Source organism: Lathamus discolor, chromosome 1 (assembly GCF_037157495.1).
Source record: "Lathamus discolor isolate bLatDis1 chromosome 1, bLatDis1.hap1, whole genome shotgun sequence".
Taxonomy (NCBI): Eukaryota; Metazoa; Chordata; class Aves; order Psittaciformes; family Psittacidae; genus Lathamus; species Lathamus discolor.
In genome coordinates this window covers 116,177,517-116,194,613 of record NC_088884.1, presented here as the reverse complement: position 1 = coordinate 116,194,613, position 17,097 = coordinate 116,177,517, and the positions used below count along the sequence as shown (strand labels likewise).

The 17,097-nt window shown below is 36.9% G+C and overlaps 1 protein-coding gene across 2 annotated transcripts in view; it reads left to right on the top strand.

Moving 5' to 3' along the window:
• The window catches only part of GRID2 (glutamate ionotropic receptor delta type subunit 2), a 744,966-nt gene that overhangs the window by 145,591 nt on the left and 582,278 nt on the right, over positions 1–17,097 (top strand). For both annotated transcript variants that reach the window (XR_010615424.1, XM_065691904.1), the window contains exon 2: positions 4,929–5,084. Coding sequence is in view for 1 of the 2 variants with exons in the window: in XM_065691904.1 (XP_065547976.1) it covers positions 4,929–5,084 (156 nt within the window). In the remaining variant the exon portion in view is untranslated. The remainder of the gene's footprint in view (positions 1–4,928; positions 5,085–17,097) is intronic.

Sequence of the window (17,097 nt, the reverse complement as noted above, 5' to 3'; positions counted from 1 at the left end):
CCCTGTGCCATGCCTGGCACTCAGTGTGACATATGATATAGCTGAGGACTCATCTACTGGAAACTCCCTTCTAATACAGAGGATTTTCACTCCCTTTGTGCTGCAGTGACAAAATCAAGCTTCCTGTGCCCTGTAGAGTTTCTAAAACTTATTCAACTTACAAGAGAAAGGAGAAGCATGCTGATGTTTTCCCTTCGTTGAAAAAATCAGGATATGATTGCACGTACACAGTCGCCAATAGAGAAACTTAACAGCAGCTCTAAATGTGTCACAAGAAAAATTTAGGGTCTAGCTCTACTAATGCATGCTGAATGCCATGATAATGGGAGTTGCATGTGAAAGCAAAGGTCTCTGTATATGACCTTCTAAATTCCTACATGAGCCAGACTCTCAAATGCGTCAACTCCCTCTTGTTCTTGTTGACAATAATTCTGTTATAATTGTGCATATTCATCCAGTCAGACCCCATAGTATGTGGTATAGCCAGGAATTTCCCATTAGAGTAAAAAATGAATGTATTCTATAACAATTTTCCCAACTAGACACTCATATGACCTAGAAATAACATGGGATTTTATTCTACAGTGTATCTAAAATATCAGTCTCATTGATTTATGCCCCAGAAATTAATGTCTCCTAACCTTACTTCATACTGGGGAGCTAGACCTGTGGTGATGTGCTCGTAACCTTGAATGACATCTCAGATTAGGTTTGCCCTTAGGACTCAAACCCACCAGCTTTCAGTTCTGAGTGTTAACAGTGTGGCCATCCTTCTCCCAACAGGTGCATTAAGTTTATCATTCAGAACAATAATGCAATAACAGTAGCTGTGAAAATACAGTGGAATTGGGTTCAGATACTAGAACAGGCTGGCAGTATCAGTGGAACAAAAAATTTTCATAGAATTATCAGCTGCCAAGAACATCAGATAGTTGCTCAAAAAGTTACTGTTTTACACTTCCTTGTTTGCTTCCTTTTCTCTCCAAAGATTCATGGAATTGTGACCCAGTAAATTACTAGGCAAAGTGTATCTTATTTCTGTTGGTGAGATATGTGTGTGCAATGTTCTAAAGTCAAACGCAAACTTACGTACCGAAATTGAACTGTGACCTCGGTTCGCAATAGCATGTAATTCACATATTCTTCCTCCTCTTTGAAACAAGGTGCTTAATTTTGTGAGACTAATATGGGGCACTGAGGTCCAGAAATGTCATACTTTCATAGATAATCAAATTATAATACTTGAAAACACTGCAAGTTGTGGACTTTGTCCTTTCTCACTCAATAGAAAGATGAACATTGGTTTAAATCTCTTCACACTTCATCCTTCGAGTGACAACACGTTTCCTATTTTCACATTTTGTGGGACAGTTTCACTAGACTGCAAATTACTTTAGACATAGCTGAAAATATCTAATTTGGGTTATATTTTTGTATGTATGGGTCAGCAGGACAAGTGATCTTTATGAAAAGCCTTTCTGATAAGGTCGCTGGTACTTGGTAGACGTATTTAGCATTTGTATGATTTGGTCTGTATCCATTTAAATTGACAGATTTCTGGTTGACATGGTCAAATGCAGATGAGATAGTTAATTAAACACAAAGAATTCTCTTCTAAGCTAGAGGACATTATTGATGTGCTGAGGGTTTTTAAAAAGCCAGTAGAGAATTGCATTTGTGCTGTCCTCATCCAGATTCTGAAATAAAGCTGAAAGTAATGACATGCTAATAAAACAGGAGGGGGAAGCTAGTGCAAAGTAGTTGCTGTGTCAGCATGTCAGCTCCTGACACAATCATGGGAATACTCATTGAGTATAGTTAGAAATGGCATGTTTAGTGTGAGGCCTGTTTCAGCTGAGGTGAGCAGTGGTGGTAGAAATTAACGGTATCTATTTTGTATGATTTTGAAGACTCTTTCCCATTGTAAATAGTTTTGTTGGATCGTGTTCTAGAGAGCAAGTGTCTTACAATATCTGTAGGAATAATTTGTTTCTTCTCCTCAACTGTTAATTGCTTTCTGTAACAATGTTTCTTAGAGACAAAAGTTTTCATTTTAGACACATGCTTCAAATAAGTTTGCAGTCATTCCATTTCTCTCATTTTGCATCTGTACATGAGGAAAAGAGAGAGAGTAAGAGCTCTCACTATGGGAGTAATTGTAAAGTGTGATACCCTTTATTTGTTCAGCTGTGCAAGGCTGAGAAGCTGGGAGATAACCATAGGAGTTATTAGGGATATCTGTGTGTGAAACAAAGTTTCTCAGGGGATTCCTCTCTTAAGAAACTAGGTGCTGGATTGGCAAGTGCGCTGTCTTGGGAGCAGTTCTCTGCTGCCCAGTGGAAGGGCTATGTGACCAAAGAGGATTTTTTTTGTGATAGAACATGCAAAAGAAACAGTACATACCTTGTACTTTTCTGTATCCTTTACTCAATAAATGACCTGGATTGTTCTGGGGACAAAGCCAGGCTGAAGATGGCATTTCCCAGCTGTAGAATAAGAAGCTGTACTCCGCGGTGTTGGCTGGAATGTCTTTGTTTTGCCATGCTGTTCTGCAACACAGACAGCATCTGTCCTGTGCGTGTGCATGAAACCTGTGCATGTTCACTTCCTTCCAGTGCGGCATTTGTTACAGAATTGCTCCACAGGGATAGAATTTGACTAATTACTATCATTATTATCCACTTTTTTTTTTTCTTCTTAACAGCCTTTAATTTTAGCAGCCTATAAAGTTGTTGCTTCAGATGTTTATTTGCAATGTTTGCTGAGCTATGTTGTCATCAGCATGTGTGGTTTTGGTTTGAACAGTTCCATGGGATTAGAAAAAAATATTTTGAGGAATATAATTGGACAAAATCTTTTGTGCCATTAAGTACTACATGGATACATAAATAGTCATCTTTGTGGAGAAGACATGGTTTGCAGTACCTTGTGTCTTTGCATACCAGAAGTATTCTCAGCCATTTGCAGCTTTGCATTATGGAGCTGAATAAAACAAGGAAAATAGAAATGGGGGCAGGAGAGAGAATGAATATGTTCAGCTGAGATTTGCACAGAGATGACAGGTGAATGAGGTGGAGAGGTAAAGAACAGCTGTTCCAGATGGCAGCAGCTTCAGGAGGGAAAATGCTAGAATCAGAGCGGTCAGCTTGTAGGAAGAGATGATGCTCATGTAGGATGAGTGGTGCTGGCAGGGAGATGAGTGTTAGAGGTCAGTGGGAAAAACACAGTAAATACTGTGCATGAAGTTTATTTCTCTTAAAACAGGCACTTCCTATAAATTTATCTTTTTCAGTTCTTTTCAGCGCTGATTGCAGGTATTTTCTTGAAATCATCAGTGATCAGCATTTTCTATTATCTTTGGCTGCCTTACCACTTACGCTGCCTTAGTTGAGTTTTGTGTTGACAGCAGACACTCAAGTATAAATAAACCTGAAAACTGGAGAAATTTCATAATGATTAAATACATTTTTCAAAAGTCTGTTTTTGAAGCATCTCTTCTGTCTTTTCTGCCTGGAAATGAAAGCTTTAAAGGTGCTTGAAAATCTAATAGCCCTGATTTGAGGGTTTGAAACAATATAACATTCTCCATAGGACTATAACAGTGTAATTTGAGCCATTTCTGCATAAATAGTTCATAGAAGAAGCAAATGTAAAATAATATGAAATTAGTGATGCTGAAAGAGCACTATAGTTTCAAGAGAGCAAAAAACCCTAAAATTTCTGGATTAGCCTTGGAGTTCTTTCTTAGTACATGTGAAGACTTGTCTGTGTATGGACACCCTCACTCTGCCAACTCCTCCTGAGTTTAAAGGTTTCCAGTTTCTGATGCGCTGCTTGAAAGTTTTGGGGGAAAAGGCGCAGAACAGTCACTTTCTGTCACATGCATAAAGGCAGAAACTATTTTAATTAAATGCCTAAACTTAATTTACTGACTTCAAGAATAAGACATTTCGCTGGAACAGTTGTTTTACAAATGCAATCAGAATTAGATGTGAAATAGTTTATATCAGCTGCTGATCTGTTCATAGAATCATAGAATGGGTTGGAAAGGACCCCAAGATCATCTAGACCCCAAGATCCCTGCCATGGGCAGGGACGTCTCACACTAGACCATGTCGCCCAAGGCTCTGTCCAACCTGGCCTTGAACACTGTCAGGGATGGAGCATTTACCACTTCTTCGGGCAACCTGTTCCAATACCTCGCCACCCTCACAGTAAAGAACTTCTTGCTTGTATGTAACCTGAACTTTCCCTGTTTAAGTTTGAACACATTACCGCTTGTCCTATTGCTACAGATGAAGAGTCCCTTTCTGGCATCCCTGTAGGCCCCTTTAGATATTGGAAGGCTGCTATGATCATGATTGTCAGTTCTAACTCTTTTTGTGAGTGTTGCTACCATTTTAGGGTTATTCTCAACTCATTTAAACTTTATATTTTTTAATTGTCACTTCGTGATGTTAAATATATATCCTATGTAGGATACATACATATCTCCTATGAATAATATATATATTTAATATATATTGAATATATATCCTATAAATATATATCCCTAGTTGCAGTCATTCAGTATACTGAATGGCACTGTTGGAAGGGTTATCAGTTCTCATTTCTTAGCCATGTTCCTACACAGATAACTTGTTTTGTGTTTAATTAGATTTCCCCAATATTTCTATCTGGAATCTATGCATCTCTTCAATTTATATCTTAATTTTTGTAAAAATGTAAAAATTCTATATGTTGTGAAGCTCTTTGTTGAGACAACTGCTTTTCATAAGTGAGTGAAAGGATGATGTTATAGTGTAAAATGTCTTAAGTGCTTATGATGAACACGTTGCGATACTGCAGGTGAAAGGTGCAATGTGATTTTTCTGTGTTTTGTTTTCTTTTTGTTTTTTTTGGTTTTTTTTTTTTTTTAATTTCCTCAGGGGCAATTTTTGATGAATCTGCCAAAAAAGATGAGGAAGTTTTTCGAATGGCAGTTGCTGATCTCAACCAAAATGATGAAATCTTACAAACGGAGAAAATCACGTGTTCAGTGACATTTGTGGATGGCAACAATCCATTTCAGGCGGTTCAAGAAGGTAGGACATCTAAACAGATTTTCTGCTGTTGTTTCTGCAGAGACATGCAAAATGCTACCTAGCTTTACAAGAAAATTGTAAGTTTTGCTGGCTTCTTTATATTTAGGATATGAAGTATTGCGTATAATATTGTATTTAGCTATTATGGTTTGTGTTGCTATAGTGACTTCAATCTATAAACTTGGATTTTATCTATTTTGTAAGCAAAAGTTCTTGAAAAAGTGGTAGAGAAGTCAGACGCAGTTTGCCTACGTCTTCCTTATTTTGCAGGCTGCTTTGAAGTTATTGTCAAACCAATAGTCTTTAATTTATGATGTCTTATACTAGCTTTCAGTTTAATTTCATATATCTAGCAGCACCTAGTTGGAAAACATAGGTTGTTGTGTGGAAAACCTTTTCAGCACATACACCTGAAAAAGATAGCTGTTTCGTAAGATGGATTAGAGACTGAAAAAGCAACCTGTGTGTCCAATATAATTTTGTACTCAGTCCATCCTTTGTCGTTCTCCAATTATTGGTCAAGAGATGAGGATGTTCCTCTGGGCTCCTGTGATAGCGGTAGGATGATAACAGGAGTCAATATTTGAAATCCCTCTGAGCTGGATTAGTAAATCACTGGTGTGACTGAGCAGTTTTCATACAGCTAAGACATCTGTATGAAGTCTTTAGAAATATGGATTAAAATTTATTTTCTAAACATTCGTTATTTCTTTATTGTTCTGGCACACTAATTTCTGTCTGAGATGGTTGATGCTTATTGTAGGCATATTATTAAACTTTTTTTAATAAAACAAAAATTTTATGCCTTTTTATATCTTTGTTGGCTCTGTATTGACATTGATGTGGAGCTTGAGATTGAAGCAGCAAACACGCACAGTTGCTCTGATACTTGTGAAGTCAAAGGTTAGTACCTACTTGGCTTCAATAGACTATTTACAGGGCAATGTTAATGAAAAATACTTGAATGCGGTGACTACATTTTATCAATGACATTCTTAATTTTTGAGGATTTAGTATTTTTTTTGTTTTGTTAAATTTTACAAGTGGATAGACCTAAATGATGAGAAGCATTGCAGTCTGGGCTTGATATAAGGGTGAGGCAGAAAAAGCTGGAATTTTGAAAATATTCCATTCAGAATCAAATCTATTTTAATCTTAAAAGGCCAATATAAAAACTGAAGCTCTTGGATACTTCTAGAATCCAGAGGTAGAAAATGGGTGAGGTCAGTCTTTTGTAGATGATTTCTGAACTGTTAGTATTTAAGCTTTTTTCCAGTTCATCCAGGATGGATAAAGTTAGCTGATGCTCTGTGATTAACATTGATTAACAGTGAAATTTATAAATTAATTTCCTTTATCACTGTGGTAGAACAGTTGCAAATTACTTGACAGAATGACGTTTTAAGTGACTTACTTATTTCTAACTTAAAGAAAGTAGGAGCACCTAGTGAAGTAGAACATTCCAAATGAGTTAATGACCCAATATTTTAAGTCAACTACTTATTTTTTGCAAAAGTTGTATTTGTAATTTCTTGGCAAATGTCTTGGTATTGTCAGTATTTGAAATGTGAATCAAGTAGATTTGATATAGATTTTATTACCCTGTGTTGGAGAAAAAAGATTTTTTGTGATTTTGATGAGCTCAAGAAAGTATTTGCCAGTAAATCCTGTTTCTTGTAAATGCATGTCATGGCTAGTGAAGCCTCATAATTGCTATTGTTTAAGTTTTGTTCAGCATAATGTGAGTGAAGAACAAAGGCTGCATCTTTTGCATGCATATATCTGTGAATTTTTGCTTGTTGAAGTGTTTTACCATGGCTAATGTTTCTTTTAATTTGTTTTAACTGAATATAGGCATAAGCTGCACTATAATGTTTCAATTACAGTTTTCTCCCTTTCTTCTATGTCTTCATGTCACTTGCCCCTGGTTTTTAAGTGTATTTCTTACAAGTGTTAATAGCAGAGAGGGGGACATCTATAACTGTTGCCACATATTTCATGGTTTATCCCTTGGGAAAACACTTTGCTAAAATGCACTATACTAAAGAGCAGAAAAAAAGAGATCATTTAAAGACTCAAGCCATTTCTGTATTCCATTTCTAAAACAAGTGCTAGAATGAGGCTAAATCTCATGTTCTTGAGTGTGTGGCTTTCAGAATGCCAAAACTTTGCGTTTCCATGCCAGCATGATCCTTTTCTTGAAAGCATAACAACATTAATAATGAGTCTGAGGTATCTTTGTCTCTTCTATTAAGGTAGAACCTAATGTGCAAAACCCATATTATTTATTTATTATATTCTACTATTTATTTATTTAGATTGTTTTAAATGTAAACTGCTTGAAATTTATTTTGGTTTCATTCACAGATTTTTTATTTTTATTTTTTTTGGTGTGGTTTTGACACTTTTCATCTTGTCCAAATTACAGAATAGCCCTTAAAAAAAGAGCTTTCAATATTTGGTAAAATGTTAATTTGAAGTATTAAATCTATAATAGTAACAATTTAGAATTCATCCAGATTTGTCTAAAATATGTCCCTTTTAGTGAATAGATTCTTAAAAAACTTGTCTAGGATTTTAATTTTCAAAAAAACCAAGAAGTCATAAGCAAAGATCTGATAAAACAAGACATTAGGTACAGGGGATGTATTTACAAATTTATTTTTCACAATGATCCACTAATGGACCTCATGTATTATTACTACCCTTTGTTTCCTTTTATTAGCAAAATTAGGAAGTAACTCCCAAACAGTGTAAACAGGAACACTCAGATACTTAATATTGATTTTGGAATTTAAAGATAATTAATTTGAAAGGATTGGCTGCTGTGCCGTACTTGCTGTTCTTCCTTCTAGATCTGTTTTTATAAATTATTACTGTGCTCTGAAATGTCTTCCATTTGTATCTTAGGGCATCTCATTAACAGTTCTGATTGGTGCACTAAGACAGTATTGCAAAGCTGAGTGGTTTTATCCTAGAAGAGCTGTGAATGACATGTGGCATAATATCACTGGAAGTGCCCTGAGGAACAGTTTATAGGAATGTTCTGGTGCATGGAAATAGGAGGTGAAATTTAGTTTCCTTAAGTTAGGGAGACTTTTCTCCTCTTCAGTTCTGTCAGAAAGGACCAACAGTGAGCCTGGTGCTTTACTGTGCAGCTCATACTTGAATGTCAATCTCGTGGGGTGGCACAGACACCAATGAGGATGTGATAAGGTTGAGGTTGCTCCATGAGGTGGAGGCAAGTCCAGGGCAAGCCTGTCTGGTAGGTCAGGGTAAGGACCAGTGAGGTGCAGCCCAGTTGCTGGGATGTGTCACAGTGACACATATCTGTGGAGATTTCCAACAAAGCATGTTCCTTTGTCTCTTCGTCTTTCCTTAGCACAAAATACTTCACAATAATTACAATACTCTTGTATATGATGTCTCAAAATATTTGTGGGCTTGTGAGACTGAGAGAGGAAGAATATTGTGGCTGGCTTTTTTTGCTGTGGTCCACACAAGAGGCTACAAAGGGAAAGCAGTAACTGAAGTTTTCTGTGTATAGAGAGCGATGGAGGTAGGGATAGTCAGTTTTTGCATGGTAGCAAGTCAGTATTTTAGTGCTAAGAAACAATGAATTTTGATGCCAGAACCATACCAATGGCGATAATCCACATTAGTGTAAACTACTTTCTTTCTTGTGAGACTTCAAATAGGGTGGGACATGCTTTCAAACAGGTTAGAGTTTGACAATATATTTAAAGTGTAATTATTTTTGAAGAGTCGTGTTTCTGTATTTCTTTTTAATGGACAGTTTGTTGGGTTTTTTTCATTCACTGGGAAATCTGGTCAAAATTATTACATCACTTCTTTCTTTGTGTGTCAGAATATCGTGTTCTTTTATCTCTCATTTTCATTACTCTTGTGTTTACCTCAATACACTAATAATTAAAGCCTAAATTTTGTGTTTGAAATCCCGCTATTTCCTCCAAGCCTTAATATATTAGTAATATGATCATACGATTGCTGAATGGCTAATGTGAAATATGCAATAGCTTGTGCATTTTTGTGGGATTCTCTGCTGAGTTATCTTGGTAGACAGACCACTAAGTATCTGTTTCAAACAACTGTTAATGATTCTCTAAACCCTCCTTGTCATCTAAACATTTTCCACAAAGTCTTGCATGTACTTGTAATACTGATTTACTTATATTTGGGGAAAGGTGTTTTCCATTGATGCAGGTTTTATTGTCTGCTGTAATTCCTATCCTAAGGCAAATAGGTGGAGGGGGGCTTTGTTAACTCGAACCAGAGGTAATACTTTTGCTCATGCTGATATGCCTTCTCAGGCAGCACAGTTTCTACAGCTCTCAGGCTGCCATTTCCACTGGCACACCAAGAGTTACCAAGCAAACTCTGCAGGTGTTTGCAGTGCTTGAGGCATCTGCAGCATCTGGAGGGTTGCTGGAGCTCAGCAAGACCCATGTGCAGGGATGTGCAGGGATGTGCAGGGTCTTTGGAGATTCATTGCCAATGTTTTAAGCCTTATAACAAACACTTTATCTGATGCTCATATCTTTTTATCCTGTTCCTTTCTCCTATCTCCCTTTTTTTAATGTCATATTTTGCCTATCTTAAATAATATTTCTAGTAATCCAGTGTTTTCCTACTATAGGCAACCTATAACGCATGACAAGTAGATTTGACTGATGCTGTTTGAAGTCCACTTTATTTGACAGGTTTTCCTATTGTAATCATATATATTTGGGGGAGTATTTCTATTTTTTTTAAACCAACCTTTTTGTCATTCATGTTAGTCACCAGAGTATGCTTACAGACACCAACTCAAGCCTTCGTAATGACTTTTGAAAGCTTATTGTGATCAGTGAAGTAAATAAGGCAGTGAGTCATAACTAAATGGGATTCAGCTGTAGAGCAGCAGAGGTTTGTAGGGCAGCAATAAGTATGAAGGTCACATGCAGGATTTTATTCAAGCAAAGGTTTATGGTCAGAAATTACGGCCTGATGGGTACATCTGCTTTGGTCTTTGGGACTAGATGAATGTAATAAGATTGTCCTTTCCTGTTTCTCTGATTGCTGTAGAGACCTATTTAAATCCACAGATTTCATGGACTACTAAACTTACTTTCACTTTGTGTCAGTTATTTCTTCAAATTTCTCACCCTTTCTTGTGCTGTTTATTAGCCAGTACATGTTAGGTTTGAGATTAAACCTTTACAGGCTTGCACTTCTTCACTGCCCTTCGATTTCATTTCAGGTTTGCTTTCTTATTTCCCAATAAAATGGATTTTGATGTGAAATGATGTTGCTAATACTGAGGACGAAAAAATAATTTTCAACCAGGATTTGAACTATAAAAAGTTAAGGGAGAAAAGGAGGAGAAGCATTTAAAAAGTAATAAAGCATTCCACTGTAAAATCAGAAACTGTTGGAAATGTTTGCAATTGTAAATCAATTGTATCATCAGTACTTCAGAAAACATGGCAAGAAACCTCTTTTGAATTATCTATCCTCTCTGTATCCACATAATGTACCACCACTGGTGGCACTGTGCCCTGTTCTTAAATACTGGGTGAGAAGCCTGTACTCTTACACAGGCTTTATTCTCATTTTAGTCCTTCTAACCCCACAAAATCAGTCAGATCTCCAATTTGCATAAATGCACCACGGGAGTCCAAGTGTTGGCAGCTTAAGAAAAAACATTTTACAACACTGGTGATAGCATCATGACAGTTGGGAAGACAGTGGTTGCATGGAAGAAGATCAGGGAGAGGGAAAGATTGAACATTGACTGAACTAGAAAAGGGCTGTGTAATAGAGGCTTAGTTTAAGAGGAGCAGGATACGTATATAACACATTTTTAGCAACAATTTCAAAGCTGTTGTGACCTTCCTTTGCCTGGATGTAGTATACCCAGAACATACTGTGAACTATAAAAGGGGATCAGTTTCATTTTGAGAAAGGCCTCATACTGTTACAGCAGTTACAGTAATTGCAAGGCTTCTACCACTCTCCAGTCCTTGAATTTTGGGCTCTCGTGTTTTGTACTTCCTAATTTTTTCTATAGTAATGCTTTCTACGATTGCAAGACAACTTCCATTACCTTTATTTCTAGTTTGAAAGCAAAATCTGGCAGCTCTAAGCTGCACTAGACTTTAAGGCGCTTGAGGATAAAAAAAAAAACAACAAAAAACTTTTCTTTTCATCTCCGAAAGAGTCCCTAAAGCCATATAAATAAAAAAAAAAAAAATAAAAATAATAAAAATCAGTCCATCAAGAATGGATTTCTCCAGGGTAGTTTAAGCTATGTGGAATAGATGGTTTGAGGCAAAAAGGTGTAAACCTCAGCAGTCCTTAGTATTCTCAAAAGGCAAATCTAAAAAATTTAAACTACTGATACTAGTGCAATTGAAGAGCCTTTTCTGAAATATTCTTTCCAAATTACTGAGCCAAAGTGGGGGAAAAGAGGCTTTCTACAGTGCAGGCTAGAGCAAGAACCTGCCATCTTTTAGTTGCTGTTATCCACGTCGCCTCAGAGTACTTAAAACCCACCGAACATATGCTTTATGGCTGCTGCATGTCTTTGTTGTGGTTTAAGGAAAGAATATTAGTGTTTCTATGGCAACCACTTTTCTTCAGGTGACCAGGAAACCCAGCAGCATCCCAGTGTTCTACTTGGCTGCATCACAGCTTTCAGATGCAGTGATATGGCTGAAGGTACTTACACAGGGACCACATGTGAAACCAAGGACTAGTGTTTCAGAGTTTGTGTTACCTACTCCACCGCTACCTTTCTGCAGCCTTTTATTTCCTTCTGCTTTCTCATGACTTTAAAACAGCAAGAGTGATTTTCCTAACACTGGATGCCATTTGCCGTTGCCAAAGTTTGGCTCAGCATTGCCAGGTTGTGGCAGATTTTGACATTTGTACCAGAGCTTCCACTTTCAGGTGACAGACATGACTTTTAAAAGGCTTGAAACCATTTCCTTCTCAGGCTTTTGCTTAAAAAGCATGTGACTGTGAGGAAGGCTGTTAAGCTCTTTAGCTCTTTTAAAAGGCTAATCAAATAAATAAATAAATGGACAAGTGGGATGCCCTTTGATGGTGGGGTGTAGAGTGCATTTTATCACATTAATATAAGGGTAGGTACATAGGCCGATGTTGTGCAGTGCTTGCACTTTAAATCCAGATTGGGTCATTTCTGATTTTGCAATATGCACATTTCCACTTGTAGTTCACAAGTGCCCAATATACATTTTCATACATTAAACACAGTGCTTCAGTCTGTTGTGTTAATGTACTCTCACACACTACTAGTGGTTTACTTTTAAGGGAGCTATGCAAATTCTGATGTGATTAAATGGTATCACTAGTGCATTTAAATGTCTAAAGCCACTATGCCAGAAGGCTTTTGGGGTATTTTAACAAACATAAGTATAAAGACAAAATAAATGAGAGAAGCTTCATCTTCCTAGATGCCAATTATTTAGCTAGCACCCTAGGCTGTAAGTCCTCCAAAGTAATCTCCTTTAATAAATAATGGACACCCTATCTGTATTTCCTCCCCATCTTTTTGTGAAGCAGTGTCCACTAAAATCACTGCAGCAGTCAATCATCACTGTCCAACCAGAAATGTATATTCCTAGACATGAGGATACATATTTCAGCCTGCAACCTTGCAGCAGGTTGTGGTAACTACCAAGCAATAAATTGCTGCATTCAATTGTTTTCTGTTCGATGTAGTCCTCCCATGCTCTCTCATTGAACAATGTTAATCCGGGGTTTTGCTTTTTCTCACTAAATTCTCTGAATTAAGTGTAAATCACCAAGTCTTTGTTTCACTTAACAGTTTAGGTACAAATATGCATCTGACTGTGTACAGATCCATATTTGCTCCATGCATCTGTATCAGTGTTTGTCTAAAATTTTATGCAATTAATTAAATTTGATTATTTTAATTAATTAATTGCATAAGTAATTAATTATTCCCTTTAAGCCTTCCTGGCTCTTCTTCCTTCCCTTCTTAAATACTTGCTGTTTCATTTACAAGATTTTTTTGCTGCTGTAATCTCTTAGCTCTTTGGGCACAGGCTGTGTTCTTAGTAAGTACACTGATCTGTATTTGAGGCATTTGGGTATTTATGTGATGCAAATAATTTTGAACATTCTCCTCTCTCTATATGTCTATAATCAGAGACGAAGTGTACTTTATGGAGGACAGTAGTGTTTTAAAATCTAATTCTGATAATGAGGAAATGAGCCATGACACTCTGGAGGCGAAGCCTGAAGTGAATTATGAAGGTCATTCTCTTAGATGGGGAAATTAGTTATATTTTAGCCTGGTTCCCTGTTACTTAGACCCTTTATATTGTACACTACCAAGTAATTTTGACTAAATATCAATTTGTGAAAAATTATCTGAGCAAAAGAGAGAAGTTACAAGGACAGGTTTTGAAACTAGGCAGAGTTTTATTAAAACACTAATCATATCAGAATACCATAACCTTTCGTGTTCTCTTTTTGAAAGGATGTCTGCTGTGGGATTTTAATACTTATTCTATTTGACTGTCGGTGTGCCTTTAGCTTCTTTGATTACTGGCCCTTTTAAAACATTTTTTTTTTTCTACTTAAAATCCAGTCTTTTGCAATCCTTCATTGTGTAGTCTGAGAGTATTGAGGCGAGCCAAGCCATTTTGAAGGATGTGATTGTTAAGCAGAGCACTTGCAGAGGGAGATGCAACAGATAGTTCTAATGGTAATCAGAAAACATTTACTCTAAGCCTGGAAAAGACTTGGGAGCCTTTCAGAGCTTCTCATATGTTGTTGACACACAAGAGAAAGTTTGGCTTTGGGAGAAGTAACAACTGGGACGTAGCTTCATGTGGAAATAAAGCACCTGCCTAAAAGCTTTCCTGAGCAAGGAGATACTTAAGCAATCCCAAATCAGTAACTTAATTTTATTTGGCAGCTGATATTCTTTATTTTGTTTAAGGGCATATTTTCTCCAGGAACTTATAGATCGTAGCAGCATTTTTGCATCCTACACCTTTGGTTGTCCGAATGACTGTGCCAGGTGGCTGTAGGTCCTCTGCTATTGCTGGAAGCAGAAAATGTGTCTGCAGGTCATAGCTATGCCTGGTAATACCTGGAAAAAAATCTGAAGTCACAACAAATCTTCCAGGGTGCCAGGCCACGAAACAGTTAAGTAAAAGCCCACAGAGGTTTTGCTTCTGACGCTATGTTTTATGACAAGAGGGTTACGATATACTGGGCTCAGTCATCACAAAATACCAGAGAGATGTACTCAGAAATTGCAGTTTCATGTTACGGGCAAACCATTTATATTTACCCCATCCCTCTGTGACCTGGTGCGGGAAAGGAACCAGCAAGAAGCTACTTTCTTTTTCAGAAACGTTATATCTCTTTAGTACCAAGCTGTCGCTCGGCAGCAAGCCTTGTGAGTGCCAGCCCTTGCAAAGGGCAGAGCAAGGGAGCAAGCATAATCCCCCTTCCAGGTGCAGCCAGATGTTGGACCAGTTCTGCTGTAATGCTGGGCGCCAGAAGCTGAAAGCAAACAGTTGTTAACTGCTCAAATACAGGAGCAGCCAGCTGCCCTAAGAGAAGAGACACTTACATTTCTGAGAAGCTATTTCAGTGAAAAGGGGTGCCGAAACTTTGTTTCCTGAAACAGAGAAGAGGAATGTTCAGAGAAGATGAGATCCACTCAGACTACTGGAAGGAGTTTAAAAAGCAAATTATGTAGTCTGTAACAGCTAACATGCTCTCTAATGGGTGCAGTTTGAAATGTGGTCTTGTCAAGACACTGGTAAAAAGGCTTGGTAGTTTAATTGAAACATATGAAATTTGAGTTTATTCCCAAACTCTTTTTGAATTCTAATTATCTGATCGAAGCAAGGAAAAGAGAGTAAATGTGTACAGATGAAAGATGAACACAGCTTCCGCTTGTTTTTCTTGCCTTTCCAGTATTTTCTCTGTTTTTAATATATTTTGCATCTTAATTTGTCACTGATGGATCAAATGTTGATCCAAAATCATTCTCTTCTGTATGCTTGGCTTGTTGAGTTCCACACATTATGGAATACAAGTTACTTCCTCTGATGAGAGGGGGAAGACAGTCTACATGCCTGTGCGGCACAGGAGCAAGTATTACCTTGCCTGTCTTAGTTGTGTTAGGAAGACACATTGACTTTAATTTAGAATAGCAGTAACTGAGTGTGAGACAAACCTCTGGAAACAGTAACTTAAAACATTTTAAAGTAATTTTCTTTGTGGTAGTTCACTTAATGGCATTAAAAAATGTACTGTCCTGCCTTATCTTCATATTGAAAAAATATATAACTATTCAGAAGAACTTTTCCTTTTCTTTTGTATTCCAGAAAGCAAAACATTGCTTTGTAGTTCTTGCTAGTATCAACTACTTCCTTAGAGGCAAATTATATCTTTAAAACCCAAATAACAGTATTCTGTTGATAGTTCACTGGAATCCTGTAGTTGGAACATTTATTTCATTGACAAAATATTTGGATGATTAACCTTTTAAAAGTAGGTCAACATCCAGTAAAGCTCTATGCACAGGTATCGCTTGGCCGCATAAGTCACATTCAAGTCACAATTTTTTAAGCATAAAACATACTTCTTTTCCAAGAGCCTTGGAGGAAACCAAGATTTTTCTTATTTATATTGCAGTACAACCTTAAGAATTTCTGTAGTGCTATTTTATTTCTTTCTCTTTGCAAAGGATCTCTTAGCTACCATCAGTTTGTGCCTGAAAATACATTATTAAGATTTATTGGGAAGGGTTTTCTTATGTCAGAAGAGAAGATAAGCAATCATAATGCATGTAAGGTGTTATTTAAACCTCCTGTCAGCTGAGCCTTAAGGTCAGTAAGGCTTGCTTGAGGTTGGTTCTGATTCTTTGCAGACAAAATGCCATGAAAAACAAATTGGCAGGTTGCGATTTTATGTAGCATCAACATTTTAACAATTGGTTTCCACATATAAAAACCAGATGTAACAAGTTGGGTCGGGTATCCACTTGTGGATGTAACAAGTGGGGTTGGGTATGCCTAGTCTCCATTCCTCCTTCTTTCAATAAATTTAGCTAGCACTGTAATCCTAAAACTCCATAGAATTCAAGCAGAACTAGTTCCAAAGCTCAAATCACTTTTTTTTTTTTAAATGAAATGTACCTGCTAAATGTATTTGAACATGCCAAGATCATGCCTTTGAATTTTTAACCCTGACTTCTGTGTCAAGTCCCTAGTCTAGGTTGATAGGTGAAATAGATGTGCCAGTTCACATACATTTCACCTCTCTCTTTGGGTGATTTTCTGCTCTTCAGATATTAATTTCATGTGTAATCTAACTTCATGAGGAAGTTAGAAGCTGCTATGAATCAGCAGATGTTTTCTTATCTGAAACTGAAGATGTAATTTATGTTACAAAATTAAAAAAAAAAAGTTCAAAACTGTGGAGAAGTGATTTTGCATTTATGCAATAATGAAAAGCAGAATTTTTAGTAGTTTTTCTAGATGTGAATGCTTTTTGTATTGCTAAACTGTAGTATCCTTTTTCGTAAACAAATTCTAGAGAACTGCTTGAGCTTTCCTTTAAGGGACAGACTGTAATGTAGACTATAACTCCTTTTTCCTTGCCCAGTTTATTCCTGTTGGTTATTTCTGGCTGATTGTTGGTTATTTCTGGCAGTGCTTGTTTTTATCTGGCCAATTCTCATTACATTAATATACGAGAAACTCAGCTTTAGCTCACATTCTGAAAGAATAAAACTTCTGGACTCTAAACTACCTCTGAAAATCAATATGGTTGCTCATTCTTGGAAGCACCAGGCTCAGCAAATCTCTCCAGATTTCTCAGCTTCACTGAGATCAGTTATACTATAGCAAGTTGAAAAATACTACATGTAAAAAAATCCCTGAACTCAACAACATGTCTGTTATACTGATTTTATTCTAAATTAAGGCTGAAAATA